Consider the following 24,900-nt stretch of genomic DNA (forward strand, 5'->3'; position numbering starts at 1 on the left):
ACCAAGCCCCCCCCTCCCCACCCCCCAGTGGCCTCCGGGCAAGCAGGGTTTCCGCTGCCAATCTCACCTGCGCGGGGCCTTCCTCTTTCTTTGGAATCGGTTTCTCACCCTGCTCCGCAACTTTCCTTCTATGGAAGGAAGGAGGCGGTTAAGGAGGGCTTGTAGCAGCCGGCCCCGAGCACCCCGGACAACGGTGGGCACCAGAAGCAGTGTGCCTTCATCCGTTCTGCTAGCAGAGCTGTTTTTGCAGGATTCGGAGCTTCCAAGGGCCAAATCGCCCTTCCTCAAACAGCTCTTGACTAGGGCTGTGGAGAACCCATACTGTTCCTCCCCTCAACAACCGCCCTGGGGTTCAGTCCCACTCACCGCCGGGCCAGCATGGCGCTCATTTCTTCCATGAGCCCTCCCCCGCCAGGACCACCGGGAGGGGCGGCAGCAGCGGGTGTGGCCTTTGGTCCCTCCTCCTGCAGGGCGGGAAAAAGGCAGGGAAGGGTCAGCTCCTCTGAAGGCCAAAGGAACACGAGGATCTCTACAGGGCCAGCGTTCCGGAGCCCGTGGGCACCCTGACACCCCGCCCCCTCCCCGCCCAGGAGCCTTCAGTTGGAGTGTCTACAAGCAGGGACTGGAGGACACAGCGAAGCTGCTACTCCAGGGGGAAAAGCGGCCAAGGAAAAAGAAGCTGCAGATTTATACCCCGCCCTTCTGTCTGGATCAGAGACTCAGAGCGGCTCACAATCTCCTATCTCTTCTCCCCCCACAACAGATACCCTGTGAAGTGGGTGGGGCTGAGAGGGCTCTCCCAGCAGCTGCCCTTTCAAGTCCTGCGAGAGCTATGGCTGACCCAAGGCCATGCCAGCAGCTGCAAGTTGAGGAGTGGGGAAGACAACTGCAGATTTATACCCCACTCTTCTCTCTGAATCAGAGACTCAGAGCGGCTCACCATCTCCTATATCTTCTTCCCCCACAACAGACAACCTGTGAGGTGGGTGGGGCTGAGAGGGCTCTCCCAGCAGCTGCCGTTTCATGGACAACCTCTGCCAGAGCTCTGGCTGACCCAAGGCCATCCCAGCAGGTGCAAGTGGAGGAGTGGGGAATCTAACCCGGTTCTCCGAGATAAGAGTCCGCACACTTCACCACGACACCAGGCTGGCTCTCTGAGAAGTGCCGGGAGGTCTGCACTGCAGCTGGAGAGCTGAGCTGGGTCACTGAAGCGGTTATGCTCTGCAACCTGACGGTTCTGCTGCACCTGTAAGGCCCACCTCAACCCCCCCCAAACTCACCTTGCCCACCTTCTTGAGCTTCGCCCCTGCAAGGGCGGCCGCCAACCCGCTGGGGGGCCCCGCAGCCCCTCCGCCTGGGGCCTGGGGAGGGGGGAGAGGAGGCGCTGGGGGCGGCCCCCCTCCCGAGGGGGCAGAGCAGGGGGGCGGGCCCGGGGGTGGGGGCGGCCCTGGCGGCGGGGGTGGCCCCGGCGGAGCTCCCGGCGGCGGCCCCGGAGGTCCCATCGTTGGTCCCGGAGGGAGGCATGGCGGTGCCGGCGGTGGTCCTGGGGGCGGCGGGGGGCCTCCTCCTGATGGGGTCACAGGGGAGGCTGAGACAAGAAGGAGAATTCAGTGCCAGGAAAACTGGGGAGGGGGGGGAACGGGGTTGCAAGCCCAGCTGGCTTCTTCGCTGACCCTGGTGAGCAGAATTCCTCCCCCCTCCTCCGCAGCATTAATCCCTGCTAAACCAATTGTTCCTCCTCCAAATACTCTCCGGCCACCTCCTGGGAATGGGTTCAGCCCCACTCGCCACCGGGCCAGCAGAATCACATGAGTTGGAAGGGGACCTCCGGGGTCAACCAGTCCACCCCCCCTGCACAACGCTGGCAATTACACAAATATCTCCCCGCCCACTCCTCCCCCCCAACCCTCCAGGATCCTGGGCCAAACTGGTCTAGAGAAAACCAGCTGCCTGACCCCCAAAGCGGCCAGAGATTTGGGAGAGATCTGCCCGCTTGGATCAGCAGACACAGAACAACTCTTTGCAAGCTCTGAGCCCTCCAAAACACCTGAGACAGAGAACACAAAGGAAGGGGAGGAGCCAGAGCTGCTACTTTGCACCCCCCCTTCAGAAACCCACCTGAGATCGGCCCCCTGCGCTCTCTTTCGGCTAGCTCCTGCTGCTCCCGCTCCAGCTGTTGCCTGCAAGGAGGGACGAGAGGAACAGCTGTCAATCCCCCCCAGAAGGATAACAGTTACCACCCCAGGCTCTCCCCCCCCCCCAACACCAAAGAGCTGTGCTCAGGTGCCCAAGTCCCTCCACACCACTCACCTGCGGGGAGGGGGCTCGGGCAAAATCCCTGAAACGGCAAAGCCACACATGGTGCCGGAGGGAGGGGGCAACCAAGCTGGAGGACTCCCCGAGTGAGTGGGGTGTGCTCGCGCCCAAGCCCTGGGAAACTGGAATGGAGGCAGCGGGCAAAGACGCCTGGATCCAACCCGGCTGACCCCACAATCCGATTAGCAGCTAAGCTGACGGTCCCCGCCCTCAGCGGCTGGGGGGGCCCACCGGTCAGCAGCCTCCCACACTGGCCAGGTGCCTCTTAAGCCAAGTGGAGTTCAAAGGGAGATGTCATTTGCCCCAAGGACTGGAGGAAGGGGGGCGGGTGGATTCACAGCAGGCAGACCACAGCACCTGCAGGAATTCAGGGGCTGCATTCGGATCCCGCCTCCCCAACATGTTTCTTCCCATCTGGCCCCCACTTCCCCACCTCTGTGTCATGGGGCTGGAAGCGGCCTGCCTCACGTGGTGGCCAGGTCACAGAGGTGTTCTAGCCGAGCGCTCAACCCAACGGGGGAACCCAGGACACACCTGGGAGACCCCCGGATCCTGCCAGACTCTCTTTCTCTCATTACATATACTAACCCATCTTCCACTATATTTTAATGTATTCTTTTTTCTAATGGCAAACGAGAATGATGCTTATATGCGTGTTACATGTTTCAATCAAACCTCTGAGAAACCCGTGCCCTCATTTTAACCCAGAGCTAACATTGAAACAGACTCTCATTTACTGCACTTCACACCCAGGATCCGTAATGGGTTTTAGCACCCGGCCATCAGCCTGCTATTCCAACTTACCGTATTTTTTGCACCATAAGACTCACTTTTTCCCCAAAAAAATGTGGAGGGAAAAGTGTGTGCGTCTTAAGGAGCGAATACTGCAAAAAATTCACACAAATGCCTCTAAATTCACACAAACAGCTCTAAAAACTAGGTGCGTCTTATGCTCAGGTGCGTCTTATGGAGCGAAAAATACGGTAATTGTTGTTCTTTCAGCCCAGTTCGCACAAACTAACAAACACCAGACCCCAACTTGGGACTCTCCTAATCTGCGAAAAAACATTTCCGTGACTCTTCGGGCTGACTCACAGCCCACTTGCTCTATATTTAGGACTGCTGGCCGTTCCATACTTTTGTCTGACGAAGCGCGCTCGTGGCGCACGAAAGCTTGCGTTCTGAATAAAACTTTGTTGGCCTTAAAGGTGCAACTGGGCTCCTGCTTTGTCCTACTGCTTCAGACCAACACCTGGATCTTTCTCTCATTCGTGAGCTCCTTCCAAGACAAGCAAGAAAACAGGGCGGTGGTGGAAGCAAAGGAAGGAACTGCCTGTCCCTCCCACCAGGCCGCGGTGACTGAAGGGAAGGTCTGCATCTGATTTTATTTACTTTATTTAATCCTGCCTTTCTCCCCAACGAGGTCCCAAAGCAGATCACATCCTTCTCCTCTGTTTTATCCTCACACCAACCCTGTGAGGTAGGTGAGGTGGAGAGGGTGTGACTGCCCCCGGGGTCGCCCAGCAAGCTTCCGTGGCAGAGGGGGGAGATACAAACCTGGATTCCCCAGAGCCTAGTTCGACATTCTTAACCATGACCCCTGTGCTGGCTCGCCTGAGCCTCAGGCCTGAACAGGATGGCTGGTCCGAATCTGCCCTTCAGCTACAGGGGCAATTCCTGCAGAGCCAGTTTGGTGCAGTGGTTAAGTGCACGACTCTTATCTGGGAGAACTGGGTTAGATTCCCCACTCCTCCACTTGCAGCTGCTGGAATGGCCTTGGGTCAGCCAGAGCTCTCTTATGTGGGAGAACCGGGTGTGATTCCCCACTCCTCCACTTACACCTGCTGAAATGGCCTTGGGGCAGCCAGAGCTCTCTTATCTGGGAAAACCGGGTTTGATTCCCCACTCCTCCACTTACACCTGCTGAAATGGCCTTGGGGCAGCCAGAGCTCTCTTATCTGGGAAAACCGGGTTAGATTCCCCACTCCTCCACTTACACCTGCTGGAATGGCCTTGGGTCAGCCAGAGCTCTCTTATGTGGGAGAACCGGGTGTGATTCCCCACTCCTCCACTTACACCTGCTGGAATGGCCTTGGGGCAGCCAGAGCTCTCTTATCTGGGAAAACCGGGTTTGATTCCCCACTCCTCCACTTACACCTGCTGAAATGGCCTTGGGTCAGCCATAGCTCTCTTATCTGGGAGAACCAGGTTTGATTCCCCACTCCTCCACTTGCAGCTGCTGGAATGGCCTTGGGTCAGCCAGAGCTCTCTTCTCTGGCAGAACTGGGTTTGATTCTCCACTCCTCCACTTGCACCTGCTGGAATGGCCTTGGGTTAGCCAGAGCTCTCTTCTCTGGGAGAACCGGGTTTGATTCCCCACTCCTCCACTTGCAGCTGCTGGAATGGCCTTGGGTCAGCCAGAGCTCTCTTATCTGGGAGAACCAGGTTTGATTCCCCACTCCTCCACTTGCAGCTGCTGGAATGGCCTTGGGTCAGCCAGAGCTCTCTTCTCTGGGAGAACTGGGTTTGATTCCCCACTCCTCCACTTGCAGCTGCTGGAATGGCCTTGGGTTAGCCAGAGCTCTCTTCTCTGGGAGAACCAGGTTTGATTCCCCACTCCTCCACTTGCAGCTGCTGGAATGGCCTTGGGTCAGCCAGAGCTCTCTTCTCTGGGAGAACTGGGTTTGATTCCCCACTCCTCCACTTGCACCTGCTGGAATGGCCTTGGGTTAGCCAGAGCTCTCTTATCTGGGAGAACAGGGTTTGATTCCCCACTCCTCCACTTGCAGCTGCTGGAATGGCCTTGGGTCAGCCAGAGCTCTCAAGGATTGTCCTTGAAAAGGCAGCTTCTGGGAGAGCTCTCTCAGTCCCACCCACCTCACAAGGTGTCTGTTGTGGGAGGAGAAGATATAGGAGATTGTAGGCTGCTCTGAGAGTCTGCCCTTGAAAGGGCAGCTTCTGGGGAGAGCTTTCTCAGCCCCACCCGCCTCACAGGGTGACTGTTGTGGGGGAGGAAGGGGAAGAAGATTGTGAGCCACTCTGAGACTCTGTCCTTGAAAGGGCAGCTTCTGGGAGAGCTCCCTCAGCCCCACCCACCTCACAGGCTGTTTTTGTGGGGGAGGAAGGGGAAGGAGATTGTGAACCGCTCTGAGAGTCTGTCCTTGAAAGGGCAGCTTTTGGGTGTCAGACCCAGAGCCAAGGAAAAGACGTAGAGTTCAAGATCTTTATTTCAGCTTCATGGGCATACACACGCATTGTCAGAACTGACAAGCCCGCCAGTTCTCCCAACTTATAAACCTTTGCCTTGACCATTATGATTCAAGCCAAAGAGGAACAAGATGGAGTGACACTTGAGACTGGGAAGAGCCCTCTCAGCCGCACCCACCTCACAGGGTGCCTGTTGTGGAGGAGGAAGGGAAAGGAGATTGTGAGCCACTCTGAGAGTCTGTCCTTGAAAGGGCAGCTTCTGGGAGAGCCCTCTCAGCCCCACCCACCTCACAGGGTGTCTGTTGTGGGGGAGGAAGGGAAAGGAGAGTGTAGGCCACTCTGAGACTCTGTCCTTGAAAGGGCGGCTTCTGGGGAGAGCTCTCTCAGCACCACCTGCCTCACAGGATGTCTGTTGTGGGGGAGGAAGATAAAGGAGATTGTAGGCCACTCTGAGACTCTGTCCTTGAAAGGGCAGCTTCTGGGAAGAAGTCTCTCAGCCCCACCTGCCTCACAGGGTGTCTGTTGTGGGGTAAGGAGGAAGGGGAAGGAGATTGTAGGCTGCTCTGAGACTCTGTCTTTGAAAGGACAGCTGCTGTGAGAGCCCTCTCAGCCCCACCCACCTCACAGGGTGTCTGTTGTGTGTATGTGTGTGTGTGGAGGGGGAAGATAAAGGAGACTGTGACCACTGAGATTTAGGGTACAGGGTGGGATATAAATCCAATATCATCTTCTCCTGACACGTCCCTGGTGCTGAGGAGGAATATTTCAAGCCCCACGGAGCATGGTTTGGGGGCAGAAGAACAAGCCAGCCAATACACCAAGCCGAACTCCACAAGCAAAGTCAAATAAAGCAAAATCTCCCCCCTCCCCCGGAAAAGAGACCCGTCTGAGGGTCCAAATACCTTTTCTGCTGCTCAGCCGCTTCGTCCACTGAGGGGCCGTTCTGGGTGGGCCGAGGCGGGGCAGAGTTTCCTGGGGTGGGGAAAAAGACCCCCTTGAGTTTGGCATCCTCACGGCTCTCGTGTGGGAGGGGGGGGGTGTTCGAGTGTGAAGAGGGAAGTATTCACGCCACCCCCTTCCCTCCTCCCTCCTCTTAAGTTAAATACAAATTTCCCAATTTTGTTCCCTGCCTCCGGGCTTCTGAAGCTCCCAGAAAAAAAAAGAGTTTGCGCACCAGATCTGCCCATTTTTGACAAACACCAAAACTGAGGCAAGGGTATTTTTGTGAGCAAGAATGGCTGCCAAGGGCTTGGGGATGAAATCTGAGATACTTCTGAGCTCTTCTCTTTCTTGTGACATTTATAAATCCAAACATTTTATGAAGCAGGCCCTTCTAGCCAGCCAAACCCCTAGGCTTAGCCAGTCCACCGTCTTCTGCTGCAGAAATTCCCAAGCCGTGGCCTGCCAGAGAATTTCATCCAAACAAACAAATGCCAGACGTTAATGAAACAATGGAAGAGGCTGCCTGTTGCACCCCTGTGCGTTCACTACAGCAGTTTTGCCTCCTTTTAATCAGCCTCTCCAAAGAAGTGATTCTTTGGCATCTCCGTATGACCCATGACTGAATTAATCAATCCGCTGCCAGCATAAACCACCAGCCCTCAGAAGAGGTTGCCTGGTGCATCTCTGCATGTTACTGTGTCAGCTTGCTTCCCAGCAGGAAGTGGGTTCACAAGAGTGAATCACAGAGAGATGTGGGTTGTGGGCTAACTGAAGCAATTTCATTTACTCTAGAATGCAAAGCAAAGCAACCTCCGTTTCTTACCCCAGGGCCCCTCTTCCGTTCCTTCCCAGTGCAGAGCTAGCCTTTCATGACACAGGGTGTCGTTCTCCCACCCAGGGGTGCCCTGACCTGGGGGCCTCACCCTGCCCTCCCAAAGGGCTCTCCCGCCCCTACCCCCAACTCACCTGAATCCAGCGACTCCAGCGCATGTAACATTCCACTGGCAAACTGCCCCGCCTCCTCTTTGGTGCTAAAGTTGAGCCCCCAAACCTGGCGGGCATCACGCCACTGGTGGAAATTGGGGGTGGCTTGGTTGTATTTCAGCCCTTTGATGATTGAACTGTTGATCACCACCTTGGGGCAGCAGGAGAGAAGCGGGGAGGGGGGGGGGTGAACTGAACAGGTGAGCAGAACATAGAAGCTGTGTGGTGGGGGGGAAGAGTTAGCCCACCCAGCAAGGCCTGTGTTGCAGGGGAGCAGCAGAGGGGCACAACCTACGTCCCACTGCTCCAGGCGGGATGCCCCATGCTATGCCCCCTTCCTGGCCAGGGAATTCCTTCTCTTCCGTCCCTACGACAAGCGGCAAGGCCCACCCCGTCAGCCACCCCCTCCCACCCTGCCTCCAGAAGCCTGTTTTGGGGCGTACCTGTTGGTCCGGCTGCATCTTGCGCCCCACCACCCGGAAAGTGTTGGTGGTGGGGTTTTGGTAGATCTGGATGCGGCTGAAGACCTGGGGTCCACTCCCTGCCGGCATCCATTTCTTGTTGACGTCGTCATACAGCATCACAGTCGCTCGGGTGGTGCAAATTACCGTCTCACTGGGGAGGGGGGGGGGGGACAAGAGGAGGGGGTTAGGCACAAGACAGAGATCCCCCACCCACAAAGGGGGCAGGGCACTATTCAAAACGCACCGCCCCTCACCTGGAAAGCCTAGCGATACTTCCGTATGCACAAGACATTCCTTGCCCCTGCATTTCTGACGTTTTACCAGTAAGGAGAAAGCCTAAGTTGCATTAACACTGTGCAGATGACATAATACAACTCTGCAAACAGCTGCACCTCCCCTGAAGAGCTCATACTTTGGCACAGAAATGTGCAATTTTATTTCATTCTCCTAAAAGAAATCTCAAGCGGATTTTTGTTCGTATCTTTTGGAATTGTACAAAAATCCAGGTTTGGGGGAATTTTGTCATCTATTTTATAGGTAGACAGGGTAGGTACCAATCCACCTGGTGAATCACAACGATCACACACGCCACTTTACATACAAGACAGCATGTCTTTTTCAGATTTAGAACTTGCATTGTGTTTTTTAGTGGCAGCTAAATTAGATATCGTGGCTAGATTGGTGGTGGTGGGGGGAGATTCCCAGCAGCCCAAAATGTCTGGCGTGGCTCAGTTTGGAACATTGTTTTTCTTATCGAGTTAATTTATCCTCAAAGAAATTTTAAGAACCTTGTTGGATATTTTAAACCAGGGGTGGCCAAACTGGCATAGTGTAAGAGCCACATAGAATAAATGTCAGATGTTTGAGAGCCACAAGACATGAGTGTCAGATATTTGAGAGCCGCAAGGAAGGAAGGAAGGCAAATAGATGGGAGATGGAGGAGGGAGGGAGAGGTGGAAAGAAAGCAACTTTAACTTTAAATGCATTGTTCAAGCCACCAGCTGGCTGGGTTTGGAGAAGCGATTTAAAGAGACAAACGCCTTCTCTGAGCCGGCCGACAGGGTAGTGCGGACTTCAAGAGCCACACAATATGTGCAAAAGAACCACATGTGGCTCCCGAGCCATACTTTGGCCACTCTTGTTTTAAACCAATTTTTGGAACAAAAGGCTAAATAAAGGATAAGCAATCTTGTATTATGTCTTCTCTGAGTAATAACTTGTTTCAGTTATTATTTGAAAGATTTCATTAGCTGCCTTTCTTTCTGTGGAGTTCAAAGTGACTTACAATATTGAACATATGAACATATGAAGCTGCCTTATACTGAATCAGCCCTTTGGTCCATCAAAGTCAGTATTGTCTACTCAGACTGGCAGCGGCTCTCCAGGGTCTCAAGCTGAGGTTTTTCACACCTATTTGCCTGGACCCTTTTTTGGAGATGCCGGGGATTGAACCTGGGACCTTCTGCTTGCCAAGCAGATGCTCTACCACTGAGCCACCGTCCCTCCCCAAAATAATAATAAAATATATTTTTAAACATTAAAACCAAAACTCAGTTTAAAAAAAGGTCAAGGTAGTCCCCTGTGCAAGCAGCAGTCATTCCTGACTCTGGGGCGACATCACATCATGGTGTTTTCACAGCAGACTTTTGACAGGGTGGTTTGCCATTGCCTTCCCCATTCCTCTACGCTTTCCCCCCAGCAAGCTGAGTACAGTTTTAATTCAATGCGCTTCTAAATAAAACAGTCTTCAGCTGCCTCCTAAAGTTCAAAAAGTGAAAGAGGCCAGGCACAACTCCCTAGGGAGATTCTTCCATAGTCGTGGGGCTGCCACCAAAAAGGCCCTCTCTCAAAGGAGCATCTTTTGACAATATGAGCGTTACTTAAAAGTTTAGATACAGGCTATACATCGTTATAACCCATTTGAGATTATGTTAACAATATGTACACTGCATTTTCAATTAGGGAAATAGTTGGCTCATAACGCAACAATTTATATTCTGCTTGACTCACTGAAGGAACAGTTGACAAGGCTTCTATTTTATTAATATCCTCTTTGTTTCGCGAATTTCAGACACTAAACATTGATATGGCACGACTCATTTATTTAACTGAGACTGGATACGATTCTATGGACACGTCACTCAGCAAGAGACTTTCATGTTGTATATCGGGGTGGCCAACGGTAGCTCTCCAGATGTTTTTTGCCTACAACTCCCATCAGCCCCAACCAGCATAGCCAATGGCTGGGGCTGATGGGAGTTGTAGGCAAAAAAAACATCTGGAGAGCCACCGTTGGCCACCCCTGTTGTATATGTTCGTATTAATTTTTAAAAAATGATATGAGTTGAAATTTTCAGCACTTGAGAACCATGGGGTGGGGTGGCGACCATGCAATATAACCAACTCTTGAAATTCCAGAGCTGAGCTTGCTACTTTTCATTTATCGAAAATGGCCCTGCTCCATTTCAGCACGCAGACCTCAGCACCAGCGTTCCCCTCGAAGCTGAGTTAGCGTGAGCCAGCGCACAGATTTTTAGCCTCCAGCTCACACGTTTGTGTCTTAGCTCAGGAAGGATGACCCCAGAGCACGATAATTCATGCAGTAGCTCACAAAGTAGAATTTTTGCTCACAAGACTCTGCAGCTTAGAGGGAACATTGCTCAGCAGACAAAGTTTTTCCCATCTCCCAGAGGTCAAAGCTGGAGGAGAAGCCGGGAAGGGGCCGTGCACCCTAGATCTCCCTTCTGGCTGCCCTTTCAGACAACACCCCCCACCCCCGTCCTCTTGCATCCACTGCAGTTGGCACCAACACATACACCTCAGCTGCTGCACAGCGGACATCTGGAAAGAAAGCTCTGCAAAGCGTCATGTCACAGGAGCTCAAACAACAGGCAAGAGAAATGTACCTTGGCAAAGGGGACAATCTTTCCAGTCCCTCGGCCTAGATTCCCCAGAGGCCAGGCCTTATAAGGGGGGGTTGGAATCCACTTCCTGCCCCTCTTAGGGAACCTGGAAATCTGGCCACATCAGTCTGCCTGCTCCCCATCCTATTCTGTCTCAGCCGCTCATATTCTAGTGCCCTTAATAGCCACAGAACAGAAGTTCAGAAGGTGCGGGCAGAAAAGTGAGGCAGCTGCACCAGTGGGATTGCTGCCTGTTGGCCAGGTCCTTCTGCCAGGAGAGAGGGGGCAACCCTGACACAGCGGCAGGAGGAAAACTTGCCAGGAGCTCACAGTGGGATCAAAAAGAAAAAGCACATGCAAAACCTAAGGGGAAAAAAGGAAGCCGTTAGGATCATCCAACTTTTAGTGGAGGGGGGCAAGATTTGAATATGGGGCTTGATTTGAGGTTTCAGCTTATTCCATGCCCAAAACTGTGGCTCAGCCTCAGCAAAAACCCCCCACAACTGCACACAGAGAGAGCCAGGTGGGCAGACATGTTGGTCTGAAGCAATAAAACAAAGTTGGAATCCAGTGGAAACTTTAAGACCAACCAAGTTTTGCTCAGAACGTAAGCTTTCGTATGCATTGTCTGATGAAGTATGCATGCCAGTTTGGTGTAGTAGTGAAGTGTAAGGACTTATGTGCGAGAGCCAGGTTTGATTCCCCACTCCTCATAGAATCACAGAGTTGGAAGGGACCTCTAGGATCATCTAGTCCAACCCCCTGCACAACGCAGGAAACACACAAACACCTCCCCCTAAGTTCACGGGATCCTCATTGCTGTCAGGTGGCCATCTAGCCTCTGTTTAAAAACCTCCAAGGAAGGAGAGCCCACCACCTTCCGAGGAGGAAGCCTGTTTCACTGAGGAACCGCTCTAACGGTCAGGAAGTTCTTCCTAATAGAATCCTAGAGTTGGAAGGGACCTCTAGGGTCATCTAGTCCAACCCCCTGCACAATGCAGGAAACTCACAAACCCCTCCCCCTAAATTCACAGGATCCGCATTGCTGTCAGATGGCCACCTAGCCTCTGTTCAAAAACCTCCAAGGAAGGAGAGCCCACCAACTCCCAAGGAGGAAGCCTGTTCCACTGAGGAACCGCTCTAACGGTCAGGAAGTTCTTCCTCACGTTGAGCCGGAAACTCTACTCTAATTGCAGCTGCTGGAATGGCCTTGGGTCAGCCAGACCTTGAAAGGGCAGCTGCTGCAAGAGCTCTCTCAGCCCCACCCACCTCACAGGGTGTCTGTCGTGGGTGTCTGTGGGAAGGTAAAGGAGATGGTGAGCCGATCTGAGACTCTGAGATTCAGAGTACAGGGCAAGATATGAATCCAATACCATCATCTTCTTCATATGAAAGCTTACATTCTGAACACAGAGAAGGTCTCAGCACTACAACCTGGTTTCATAGCTCTTCTGTCTTCTCGTGGGACTGCCCATCCAGTTTGTCATACAGATGCACCCTCGGGTTCCCCATATTATCTTTCCTGACCTGGAGAATATCGTTCAAGTGCACAACAGCAACACAGCCCTGAGGTCACTCCATGGTCACTGACCACATCCCCCCGCCCCTTACAAGAGAGCCTACAACTCTCTTTCCAGAATACTCTGCCTTCACTTCGCCCAGCAAGGGACAGAGACACCAGCACAGCAGACCCAGAAGGCTTCCCCGCCCCACAGGATCCGCACAGTTATCACCAAGCTCAGGGGTTTCCTCAAGAGGAAGCCACAGGAACACAGGCACTGCCACACACAGGAACTCAGCCCTGCTGACTTAAATGGACTGCAACCCCAGGGAGGAAGCCGGAAGCATTTAGCAGAGAACGGCAGGCCCCAGCCCCTCTTTGTCTAGGAGACCCGACCCCTCCTCTGGCCACTCTTACAGACAGCTTCAGCCTCCCCCCCCCCTCTGGAAAAAGGCTTCTTGGAGGGGAGAGTGTGAAGTAGCACTCAGTCATTCTGCAGTTCATGAGGACACCAGAAACGGTTGGCAGATGGAGGACAACAGGTATTAAATTGCAAGGAAAGAAGAAAAAAGAAGCCGACTGCAGATTTATACCCCGCCCTTCTCTCTGAATCAGTCTCAGAGCAGCTCACAATCTCCTTTATCTTCTTCCCCCACAACAGACACCCTGTGAGGTGGGTGGGGCTTTCAAGGACAACTCTGCCAGAGCTCTGGCTGACCCAAGGCCATTCCAGCAGGTGCAAGTGGAGGAGTGGGGAATCAAACCCGGTTCTCCCAGATAAGAGTGCTCTGGCTGACCCAAGACCATTCCAGCAGCTGCAAGAGGAGGAGGGGGGAATCAGACCCGGTTCTCCCAGATAAGAGAGCTCTGGCTGACCCAAAGCCATTCCAGCAGGTGCAAGTGGAGGAGTGGGGAATCAAACCCGGTTCTCCCAGATAAGAGTCCATGTACTTAACCACTATACCAAACTGGCTCAGAAGAAGAAGACTGCAGATTTATACCCTGTCCTTCTCTCTGAATCAGAGACTCAGAGCGGCTTACAATCTCCTATATCTTCTCCCCCTACAACAGACATCCTGTGAGGTGGGTGGGGCTGAGAGAGCTCTCCCAGAAGCTGCCCTTTCAAGGACAACTCCTGCGAGAGCTATGGCTGATCCATGGCCATTCCAGCAGTTGCAAGTGGAGGAGTGGGGAATCAAACCCAGTTCTCCCAGGTAAGAGTCCACGTACTTAAGCACTACACCAAACCAGCTCTCTAGGGAAGAAGTACTTGGAAATCTTGCAAGAATTCAAGGGGCATACCTGCCTGATTTAGCCTGGGTGCTGCGGAACACCCAGAAGACAAGTCAGTGGATTCTAGATCCGATCAAGCCCAAACTCTCACTAGAAGCTAAACAGCAAACATCAACCATCATACTTAGGCCACTTTGTTAGAAAAGAGTCACTGGAGAAGATAACTATGCTAGGAAAAGTTGAAGGCAGCAGGAAAGGCCTCTGCTTGGCCTGCAGAAGGTCCCAGGTTCAATCTCTGGCATCTCCAATTCAAGGACCAGGTAGGAGGGATGGGAAAGACCATTCTCTACCTGAGACTCTGGAGAGCCGCCACCAGTCTGAGAAGACGATACCAGCTCTGATGGACCAATGGTCTGATTCAGTATGAGGCAGCTTCAGGTGTGTTCATGCTTGCAGAGGGCCCTGGTGGCTCAGCGGAAGAGCCTCTGCTTGGCATGAAGAAGGTCCCACGTTCAATCCCCGGATCTCCAGTTCAAAGGACCAGGTAGGAGGGGATGGGAAAGACCTCAGGCCTGAGGCCCTGGAGAGCCATGAAGTGGGGCTGTAGCTGAGTGGTAAAGCATCTGCCTGGCATGCAGAAGGTCCCAGCTTCAATCCCGGCATCTCCAGTTCAAAGAACCGGACAGGAGGGGATGGGAAAGACCTCAGCCTGAGACCCTGGAGCCATGAAGTGAGGCTGTGGTTCAGTGGCAGAGCCTCTGCCTGGCATGCAGAAGGTCCAGGTTCAATCCCTGTCATCTCCAGTTCAAAGGACCAGGCAGGAGGAGATGGGAAAGGCCTCAGCCTGAGACCCTGGAGAGCCATGAAGTGGAGCTGTAGCTCAGCAGAAGAACCTCTGCTTGGCATGCAGAAGGTCCCTGGTTCAATCCCCGGAATCTCCCGTTAAAAGGACCAGGCAGGAGGAGATGGGAAAGACCTCAGGCCCGAGACCCTGGAGAGCTGCTGCAAGCTTGAGTAGACAAGACTGAGGGTGTCTGATTCAGTGCTCCTTCAAGCATGAGATGGACGGTCTCCATTCAGAAAGCCACAAAGGTCCTTGGTTTGCAGGACCCGAGCAAGGCTGTTAACAAGAGGGCATTTTGAAGGAGATGAATTTGTAGGGGCGCCGTAAGGATGAAGTGACGTGAAAGCCCTTAAAACACACACCCCACTGGAATAGGAAGGAAGGGACGGAAGCTGAGGGGAGAGGAGGGGCAGATGAGGAGGATATTGGATTTATACCCCGCCCTCCACTCTGAATTTCAGAGTCTCAGAGTGGCTCACAATCTCCTTTATCTTCCTCCCCCACAACAGACACCTTGTGAGCTGGGTGGGGCTGAGAGATATCTAACTGAAGCTGCCCTTTCAAGGACAACGCCTGTGAGAGCTACAGCTGACCCAAGGCCATTCCGGCAGCTGCAAGTGAGGGAGTGGGGAATCAAACCCGGTTCTCCCAGATAAGAGTCTGCATACTTCACCGCGACACCAAACTGGGTCTCAAGTTCCCAGGCCTGAGCCCCCCTAAGCACAGAGGACTAGAACCTTGATCGAGGAAGGGGTAGGGAGGGAGAATGGATGTCCGGATTTCTCAGGGAGCCAAATTCAGCCTCAGGAGCCATGGACAGATAGGCAGACCACCTCTCAGCTCAGCCCAGCCTAGTCCCATCTCCCCCCACCTCTTCAGCTACCCCGCCAAAGCAGCCAAGCCAGTCCCTGCAGGGTTCCTCGCCCTCCTCCCCTCTTTCCGAACAAGGGTGCTCAAACCATTGCAACATCTGGCAAAACTGGAAAAGCGAGGCGGCTGGGAGGCAGCCCCAGAGAGTGTACACGCTTGCAAAGAAGAGCTGGCCAAGCCATGGGGCAGAGCAACCCAGGAGAGCAGGGAGAAGACGGTGTGCCCACTGGGGGGGGCACCTTTTAAGGGAGAGGAGGTCCCTCCTGAGTGCCCCCCAGCACAGCTGTTCTGGGCTCCCTCATCTCCAAAGGACACTGGGAAGCCCAGCCTTTGTCCTGGAGAAAGCAGCAGCAGGGGAGAGAGAGGCCCGCTGCCTTCTGCGCCCGCCTCTCCAGGCACCAAGGGGTGAAGAGGAAACTTGAGGCCACTCCCTCCGTCTAAACAGGGAGTGGCGGGCCAGGAATTCCTGCTCGGGCTGCTTGCAGGTTGAGGCAGAGCCCAGCCCAGCTGCTGCGGCAAGGAAGGAAGGGAGTGGTCTGGGGAGGGGAGTTCTCCCAAGGAGGCAGCCCCTCCCCACAGACCAGAAGTGCAACCCTAGGAAGAAGAAGACTGCAGATTTATACCCCGCCCTCTCTGAATCAGAGCGGCTTACAATCTCCTATATCTTCTCCCCCCACAACAAACTCCCTGTGAGGTGGGTGGGGCCGGAGAGGGCTCTCACAGCAGCTGCCATTTAAGGGACAACCTCTGCCAGAGCTATGGCTGACCCAAGGCCATTCCAGCAGCTGCAAGTGGAGGAGTGGGGAATCAAACCTGGTTCTCCTAGATAAGAGTCCGCGCACTTAACCACACCACACTGGCTCTCTTCCCTTCCCTTCCTCTCTTTATCTTCCTCCTCCACAACAGACACCCTGAGAGAGCTCTCAGAGAAGCTGCCCTTTCAAGGACAACCTCTGTGAGAGCTATGGCTGACCCAAGGCCATTCCAGCAGCTGCAAGTGGAGGTGTGGAGAATCAAACCTGGTTCTCCTAGATAAGAATCCACACACTTAACCACTACACCACACTGGCTCTCTTCCCTTTCCTTCCTCTCTTTACCTTCCTCCCCCACAACAGACTCCCTGAGAGAGCTCTCAGAGAAGCTGTCCTTTCAAGTACAACTCTGCAAGAGCTATGGCTGACCCAAGGCCATGCTAGCAGGTGCAAGTGGAGGAGTGGGGAATCAAACCCGGTTCTCCCAGATAAGAGTCCGCACACTTAACCACTACACCAAACTGGCTCTCTGGAAAAGCTCCCCACCCACCCGCATGCCAGCAGTCCAGAGATGGAGCAAAATGGGGGGTTTGGGGGGGCGGGGCATTGCTGCAAAGAAGTAGTGCAGCAGGCTTCCCTCTGCTACTGTCTCATCCTTCCCTTCCTCAACCAGGCCCACAATCCAGCCTGCAAACTTTTCAGAAGTGTCGGGATTTGCAGCCAGGTCACTTCTCAGCTCCTAGGCCAACACTGTCCATGAACACAACAAGAGCTGGAGGTAGCTCCAGGAACCAAACCTCAGGTTCCAGAGAACTTCAACCATGCAACACTGGGGCAGGAATTTGAGTTCCAGAGAACTTCAGCTTCTTTTTTCTCTTCTGTTTAAAACACGCCACAAGGTTCCAGCTCTCATGGCCCCAAAGACATGCTCAGAAATACTGCTTTGCAGCTGTTCCCCCTTCAGCCTCTCTTGTGCCCTTCGGTACAACGGGGGCAACTGCCACCTCTTGCACTGTGGGGCGTTGGGGAAGGCAGAGAAGAGACAATCACATTTCAAGCCCCATATCAGCAACAAAACATTCTCTTGTCTACCGCAGCCCTTCCCCTCTCGGCACGCAGCCCTGGCCTCTTCCATCTATAGGAATGGCAGGTTCTGAGCACCAACGACAACGACAGAGGGAGAGACTTTCAGGTGGGTTGCTGTGTTGGTCTGAAGCAGCAACAGAAGAAAGCGGGAGTCCAAGGGCTCCTTGAAGACCAACAGCGTTTAATTCTGGGTGGAAGCTTTCATGTGCTCACACAATGGAACTCGAACATTGTTCTACGGGCAAGTCTCATCACATTGTAAGAACATAAGAGTCCCTGGAGAAAAGAATCCTGCTGGGGAAAGGGGACGGCAGCAGAAAAAGAGGAAAACCTGACAGGAGATAGACAGACTCCACCAAAAAAGTCACGAGGGCCTTCCGTTTGCAAGGCCTCAGCCAGGCTGTGAGTGAGAACGTAAGAGAAGCCATGTTGGATCAGGTGTGGTCAGTTCAGACAGACACATAAGCAGAAGCCCTGATGATCAGGCCAATGGCCCATCAGTCCAACACTCTGTGTCACATAAGAACATAAGAGAAGCATTTGGTCTCGGCCAATGGCCCATCCGTCCAACACTCTGTGTAATCAGAAGAACATAAGAGAAGCCATGTTGGAATCTGGCCACTGCCCCTCCAGTCCAAACTCTGTGTCACAGCAGGAACATAAGAGAAGCCCTGTTGGATCAGGCCAATGAGCCCATCCAGTCCAACACTCTGTGTCACAGAAGAACATAAGAGAAGCCCTGTTGGATCAGGCAATGGCCCATCCAGTCCAACACTCTGTGTCACATAAGAACATAAGAAGCCATGTTGGATCTGGCCAATGGCCCATCCAGTCCAACACTCTGTGTCACAGAAGAACATAAGAGAAGCTCCTGTTGGATCAGGCCAATGCCCATCCAGTCCAACACTCTGTGTCACAGAAGAACATAAGAGAAGCCCTGTTGGATCAGGCCAATGGCCCATCCAGTCCGACACTCTGTGTCACATAAGAACATAAGAGAAGCCATGTTGGATCTGGCCAATGGCCCATCCAGTCCAACACTCTGTGTCACAGAAGAACATAAGAGAAGCCCTGTTGGGATCAGGCCAATGGCCCATCCAGTCCAATCACTCTGTGTCACATAAGAACCATAAGAGAAGCCATGTTGGATCAGGCCAATGGCCCATCCAGTCCAACACTCTGTGTCACATAAGAGAAGCCCTGTTGGATCAGGCCAATGGCCCATCCAGTCCAACACTCTGTGTCACAGAAGAACATAAGAGAAGCCCTGTGGATCAGGCCAATGGCCCCATCCAGTCCAACACTCTGGTCCATACCCTTCCATCTGGTCACATAAGAACATAAGAGAAGCCATGTTGGATCAGGCCAATGGCCCATCCAGTCCAACACTCTGTGTCTACAACCCAGTGGCAAAAAAAACCAAACACACCAGGCACCATAAGGAGGTCCACCAGTGGACACTAGAAACTTCCCACTGTTGCCCCCCTCAAGCACCAAGAAGACAGAGCATCACTGCCCCACATAGAGAGTTCCATCAATAAGCTGTGGCTAATCGCCGCTGATGGACCTCTGCTCCACATCTTTATCCAATCCCCTCTTGAAGCTGGCTATGCTTGCAGCCGCCACCACCTCCTGTGGCAGTGAATTCCACATGTTAATCACCCTTTGGGTGAAGAAGGACTTCCTTTTATCCATTCTAACCCGACTGCTCAGCAATTTCATTAAGTCCAACAGTTCTCATATCGTGAGAAAAGGAGAAAAGTACTTCTTTTTCTACCTTCTCTATTCCAATCGTGTCAACCTCTATCATGTCGCCCTCAGTCGACGTTTCTCCAAGCTAAAGAGCCCCAAGTGTTTTAAACTTTCTTCATAGGGAAAGTGTTCCACCCCTTGAATCATTCCTAGTTGCCCTTTTCTGGACTTTTCCCAATGCTATAATATCCTTTTTGAGGTGCGGTGACCAGAACTGTACACAGAAGACATTTTGGATCACCATATGTCAGGGATGGCCAACGGTAGCTCTCCAGATGTTTTTTTGCCTACAACTCCCATCAGCCCCAGCCATCAGCCTTGCTGGCTGGGGCTGATGGGAATTGTAGGCAAAAAACATCTGGAGAGCTACCGTTGGCCGCCCCTGCCATAGGTCATAAGGGACTTGATAGAACTTCTCTTTCTTTTTCACATTCACTCACAGATACATGGCCTCAGGCCACCTTTCTCCACCCCACGATTCCCTTGAGCCTACGAAGGCCCTTCTGCAGCCCTCCGTCCCCACCAAGAGCCTGCCCGAGACCTCTGGCTTCCCTCTGCCCCCTTCCAGCCCAACCATCACAGAGGAGACACAAGAGAACTTTCCAACGTGGCCAAAACCCACATGAAGCTGCCCTTCCCAGACCAATCAGAGCTGCCTGGCTCAAAACAGAGGCTCACTCAGTTGATTTATCCTCCCCCCTCTTCTCCCCCTATGTGGGGACCCCAAGTGGCTTGCACCATCCTTCTCGCCTCCATTTGATGCTCACAAACACCCTGCAAGGTAGGCTAAGGGCCTAAGACTGGCCCAAGGTCACCCAGTGAGCTTCCACTGCAGGAGTGGGAATCTGAACCACTCTCAGACCCTGTTCTTGAGAGAGCCAGTTTGGTGTAGTGGTTAAGTGTGTGGACTCTTATCTGGGAGAACCAGGTTTGATTCCCCACTCCTCCACTTGCAGCTGCTGGAATGGCCATGGGTCAGCCGTAGCTCTCTTATCTGGGAGAACTGGGTTGGATTCCCCACTCCTCCACTTGCAGCTGCTGGAATGGCCTTGGGTCAGCCAGAGCTCTGGCAGAGGTTGTCCTTGAAAGGGCAGCTGCTGGGAGAGCTCTCTCAGCCCCACCCACCTCCCAGGGTGTCTGTTGTGGGGGAGGGAGATAAAGGAGATTGTGAGCCACTCTGAGACTCTTGAGTGAAGGGCAGAATATAAATCCAATGTCTTCTTCTTCTTCTACTCTGGCTTTCCAGCTACTACGCCACACTGGCTCTTCAGTGGCAATGCAATGGAGTGTGTCATTTACACCAGTGGGAAACCAATCCCCCCCCCAAAAGAAACCCAGCCAAGTATTCTGGCCAAGGGGCCCAGTTTCCTAGAATCCCTCGAGAGACATCTGACCCTGACGTCAGCCACTGCCCCACATAACTACCCCAGGGCTGCTAGCCTTTCTACCAGCCAGCCCCACTGTGCCCCCCCACTTCCCTGCAAAATGCTGTTTGGAGCCCCAGGAGGCACACAGCAAGCCTTTGTCTCTCTTTCGCGCACACAAAAATGGTGCGGTGTGTGCAAACCGAAGAAAAACAGGTTGCATGCGATTTTGAAACAATTGACCAACAATCCGGAGACGCACAATTGCAGCATCAGCTACCTTGCTTTCGTAACTTCAATGTGGGGGAGGGGGGGACGTGCACTTCTGGGTCTTATCGCTAGTGGCTCGCTTGGGGAGAGCCCTCTTCAGCCTGGTCCCAACAGCCTCCAGGTGGGGCCTGGAGATCTCCCAGAACTGCAGCTGACCTCCAGACGGCAGAGACCAGGCCCCCTGCAGCAAAGGGCAGCGCGGGAGGGGGAGCTCTGTGGCCCCCTCCCCAAATCCCCCCCCCCCCGGGCACCAACCGCAACCTCCAACCGGAAGTTGGCAGCCCTGCTGACCTTGGCTCCTTCACTCCTTTTGTCAAAGAAACTCTGACTTGAGCAGAGATTAGTTTCTGCCGTGATGGCAAAAAAAATGAAAAGAGGGGAGTTCTCCAGAGTGGCGGCTGAAAGAAGCGGGCACAGTGCCCGGAGGGGGGGGGGCTGCAGGACCCTTTAAACTTCCAAATCGTTGCCATGCAGTGCCCAGATCCCAAGGGAACAGGAGAGAGGCCACGAGGTCTCTCCTCGGACACAGAGGCTGCCCCAAAGCAGAGCTGTTGAGAGTCAGGACACACTTGCCCCGCTGACCCGTCTCTCCAAGGCAGGCCAGCCAGGCCTGGGCCCTTCCCTCTTCCCGACGGCTGGGAACCTCCAGCGGCACCTGGGAGGGCTGAAAAGCCGGAAGGAGCAGCGGCAGCGGGAGAACACTGTGGCCTCTGCCCATATAAGGGGCGTTTTTAAGGATCGGCAGAGAACGGGGGAAATGCAAGACAGTTGGTGGGGAGGGCCAGCAGAGGCATGCCCCCCCAGCACCTTCCGTTCCCACCCCACAGGGGAGTGCGCTAGAAGCAGTTTATCTGGGGGAAGGAGGGGGGGGGAACAGAGAGCTGACAAACAGGTACGACCGCGACTCAGGCTCCTCCCATGTAACTTTTTCTTTTCCGGAACAGCATTGCAAAGTTGCAGGGGGGGGGGGGAGGGAGACAGTTGGGCTGTGCCACCCGCTGCCAATGGGCCTGGCAGAGGCAGGGCGGGCAAGGGAGAGCCGCGGCTCCCAGATGCGGGGCGGGACGGGAGGGGGAAATCCCCCAGTTTGGTAGAGATGCCCACGGAAGCAATTTCCAGGGGAACGGCTTGTCTGATCAAAATGGGGATATTTTGGGCCCAGCCGCAGACATGCAGCTGGCTCTGGAGAGAAGTGGGGCCAAAGGGCATCAGAGGGAATACACAAAGCAGCCTTTCCACAGTCCCCTCCCCATTTGCATCAGCACTTCCTCCAGGGAACCAGGGAAGGCGGGCCATCCCGTCAGAGAGATGCAATTCATGCCTCCAAAGGAGGAAGGGGCTTTGAGGATGTCCAGGGAATTTGGGGAGGGGGGGGGTCGTTCCAGCTACCAACCAATCACAGTTGGGGAGGGGGACACACCCAAGAGCCTGATCCAAACTGTCAAGAGCAGAGTAAGAATGTCGGCTCTCCCACCCCAGAAAAGCAGCTGCGTAGAAGGAAAAGTTAAAAGCTGCAGCGGCACAGTGGTTATGATTAAAGCGATAGGATTAAAGGGTTGGAACCCTTTCCCTATGAAGAAAGGTTAAAATGCTTGGTGCTCTTTAGCTTGGAGAAACGTCAACTGCGGGGTGACATGATAAGAGGTTTACAAGATTATGCATGGGATAGGGAAGGTAGAGAAAGAAGAATTTTCCTCCCTTTCTCACAATACAAGAACTCGTGGGCATTCGATGAAATTGCTGAGCAGACAGGTTAGAACGGATAAAGGGAAGTCCTCCTTCACCCAAAGGGTGATTAACATGTGGAATTCACTGCCCCAGGAGGTGGTGGCGGCTACAAGCATAGCCAGCTTCAAGAGGGGACTGGATAAACATCTGGAGCAGAGGTCCATCAGTGGCTCTTGTCTGGGGCAAGTGATGCTCTGTATTCTGGTGCTTTGCGGGGGGGCACAGTGGGAGGGCTTCTAGTGTCCTGGCCTCACTGATGGAGCTCCTGATGGCACCTGGGTTTTTGGGCCGCTGAATGGGCCACTGGCCTGATCCAACATGGCTTCTCTGATGTTCTTGGTGGTTAGAGTGTCGCTAACAGGATCTGGGGAACGCAGGTTCAAATCTCCCCAGTCTGCCATGGAAGGTCTGCTGGGTGACCTCGGCCTGCCCTACCTCGCAGGGGTGTTGTGAGGGTGAAACAGAGAAGAGGCAAAGGATGGAAGCCACTTTGAGCCCCCACTGGGAGAAAAGCGGGGTGTAAACAAACTAAATCAGTAAGTTCTACCAAGTCAGGCCAGGGCTTGTGCCATGGGGGGCCATGTCACCAAGACCCCCCCAGGGCAGGCTCTGACAACACCCTCCCTCCCCCACGCGCACACCTGCTTTTCTCCGGACATTTTTCTTCTTTCTGCTTGGGGGGCTCTGGAGACTTAGAGGAACGTCCCAGCCTGCCAAAGGGAAAACAGTCAGGAAATTGAGGGGGGGCACTCTGAGGCACCACATCTGGGGGGGGGGAGGGGTCTGCGGGTGGGTCCCATTTCAGAGTCACAGCCAATGGGTCTACACATTACAAACCCTCATGCCTCCCTGGCTGTTTTCAGACAGGAACACCTTCTGGGAAAGGCAGGGGCCCCTCCAGGACTAGAGACCCCTTGCACTGAGTCTCTCTGTCTGCAGGAATGCAAAAGGCAGTGGGGAGGCAGAGTTCGGACCAGCCCTACTTCCATCAAGGGGAGGGGGGCACAGCTAGTTCTTCCGGGACCAGCCACAGGCAGCCCCCCCCCCCACCGCCACTACCACACCTGATTGTCAGTGAACTCCTTCCTTCCTTGGGCTTGGTGTCTGGAGGAGCCTTCTTACTCCCGGATCTGCCAAAGGGGGGGGGGGGAGGAAGGAGAAACACACTTACTTCTCCCCTTGGGGCAAAATCTCAGGGGATCAAGACCACCCCAGGATCCTGGTGATGCCCACTACAAGAGGCCAAAAAAGGGGCTTGAACAGGGTGTGTGTGTGGGAGGGGGGGGGTGCATGGCTGAGTCCCAACCCTGCCCCTCCCCCCCAGGGCGCAAGAGAGCGCACGCTGAGTCACTTGCTTCCTGCTTCTCCGGCTGAGTCCTGTTCAGGACATCGTCGGGAAAAGGGGGTGAGGCCAAGGAGCCGTGCAGGCCCGCAGGAAAAGCTGCTTTTGCACAGCCGGGAACGCCAGAGCCGAAGAGCAGGGGGGGAAACGGCCCTGGACACCCGCCCTGCTGCACACCCGGGGTTTTGTTCATCCCCCACTGCTTTGCTGGCTGGGGCAAGCCCCCCCCCCAAACCTTTCAGAGAGGCTACTTTTGAGAAAGGCCATGGTGGAGTCGCCAGGGGAAGCTCAGGAACCAGCAGAGTCCCGCCGGGTCCCAGTCCTGCCTTCCCAGCCCTGGAAATCTCCCGGGACCCCAACGGAAGGTGGTGCCAGCCGAGGTCACAATCCAAGCCACTCAGAACCTCCCGACAGAACTCCAGCGCTAAGGGCCACTTTTATGGGAATTGCCCAGACTCCCAGGATGCAACAGCACAACCAAGGTGGCATGGCAACTACTGGGGTGCCCCACAACCCCTCAGCCCTTTGCTTCCAGAACAAGAAGCCTTGGGGCTTGCAAAACCGCCCCCCACAGCTAATTCTGGAGAGGAAAAGGAGATCTGGCTCTTTGATCACTGCTTCTGGAGCCCAAAATCCCCAGCAGTACATCACAAACAAAACATGCCTTGGGTATCTCACACCACGCACCACACTGGATTTGGCATCCTCTTTTTTCCAGAACAGCCCGGAACCTTTGGGAAATTCACAAAGAGGGCATGAAGGAGCCCCTTCCACCAGAATACAGCACCTCTAAGGTAGACTGCTTCTGAACAGGAAGGCTCCACTGGTCTCTCTGAGGTGTCGTTCGAACTCTGCGGTCCTCTTCTGCACACCCTTCAATCTCCTGGCCACCTCCACATCTTATAATCCTAGAGTTGGAAGGGACCTCCAGGGTCAATGAGTCCAACCCCCTGCACAATGCAGGGAACTCACAAACACCTCCCCCGAAATTCACAAGATCTTCATTGCTGTCAGATGGCCATCCAGCCTCTGTTGAAAAACCTCCAAGGAAGGAGAGCCCACCACCTCCCGAGGAGGAAGCCTGTTCCACTGAGGAACCGCTCAAATGGTCAAGAAGTTCTTCTTCATGTTGAGCCAGAAACTCTTTTGATTTAATTTCAACCCGTTGGTTCTGGTCCTACCTTTTGGGGCCACAGAAAACAATTCCACACCATCTTCTATATGACACCCCTTCAAAGTATTTGAAGATGGTGATCCTATCACCTCTCAGCCGCCTCCTTTCCAGGCTAAATATGCCCAGCTCCTTCAACCTTTCTTCGTAGGACTTGGTCTCCAGACCCCT

General features: G+C 54.0%; 1 protein-coding gene across 1 annotated transcript in view; it reads right to left on the minus strand.

The window, feature by feature from the left end:
- Positions 1 to 24,900, minus strand: part of VASP (vasodilator stimulated phosphoprotein) — a 44,521-nt gene that overhangs the window by 11,816 nt on the left and 7,805 nt on the right. The window contains exons 2-8 of the mRNA XM_060258368.1: positions 7,893 to 8,064; positions 7,432 to 7,600; positions 6,426 to 6,495; positions 2,119 to 2,180; positions 1,281 to 1,588; positions 367 to 464; positions 68 to 128 (exon numbers count right to left, since the gene is read on the minus strand). Of these exons, the coding sequence (XP_060114351.1) occupies positions 68 to 128; positions 367 to 464; positions 1,281 to 1,588; positions 2,119 to 2,180; positions 6,426 to 6,495; positions 7,432 to 7,600; positions 7,893 to 8,064 (940 nt within the window). The remainder of the gene's footprint in view (positions 1 to 67; positions 129 to 366; positions 465 to 1,280; positions 1,589 to 2,118; positions 2,181 to 6,425; positions 6,496 to 7,431; positions 7,601 to 7,892; positions 8,065 to 24,900) is intronic.

Source organism: Heteronotia binoei, chromosome 17 (assembly GCF_032191835.1).
Source record: "Heteronotia binoei isolate CCM8104 ecotype False Entrance Well chromosome 17, APGP_CSIRO_Hbin_v1, whole genome shotgun sequence".
NCBI lineage: Eukaryota > Metazoa > Chordata > Lepidosauria > Squamata > Gekkonidae > Heteronotia > Heteronotia binoei.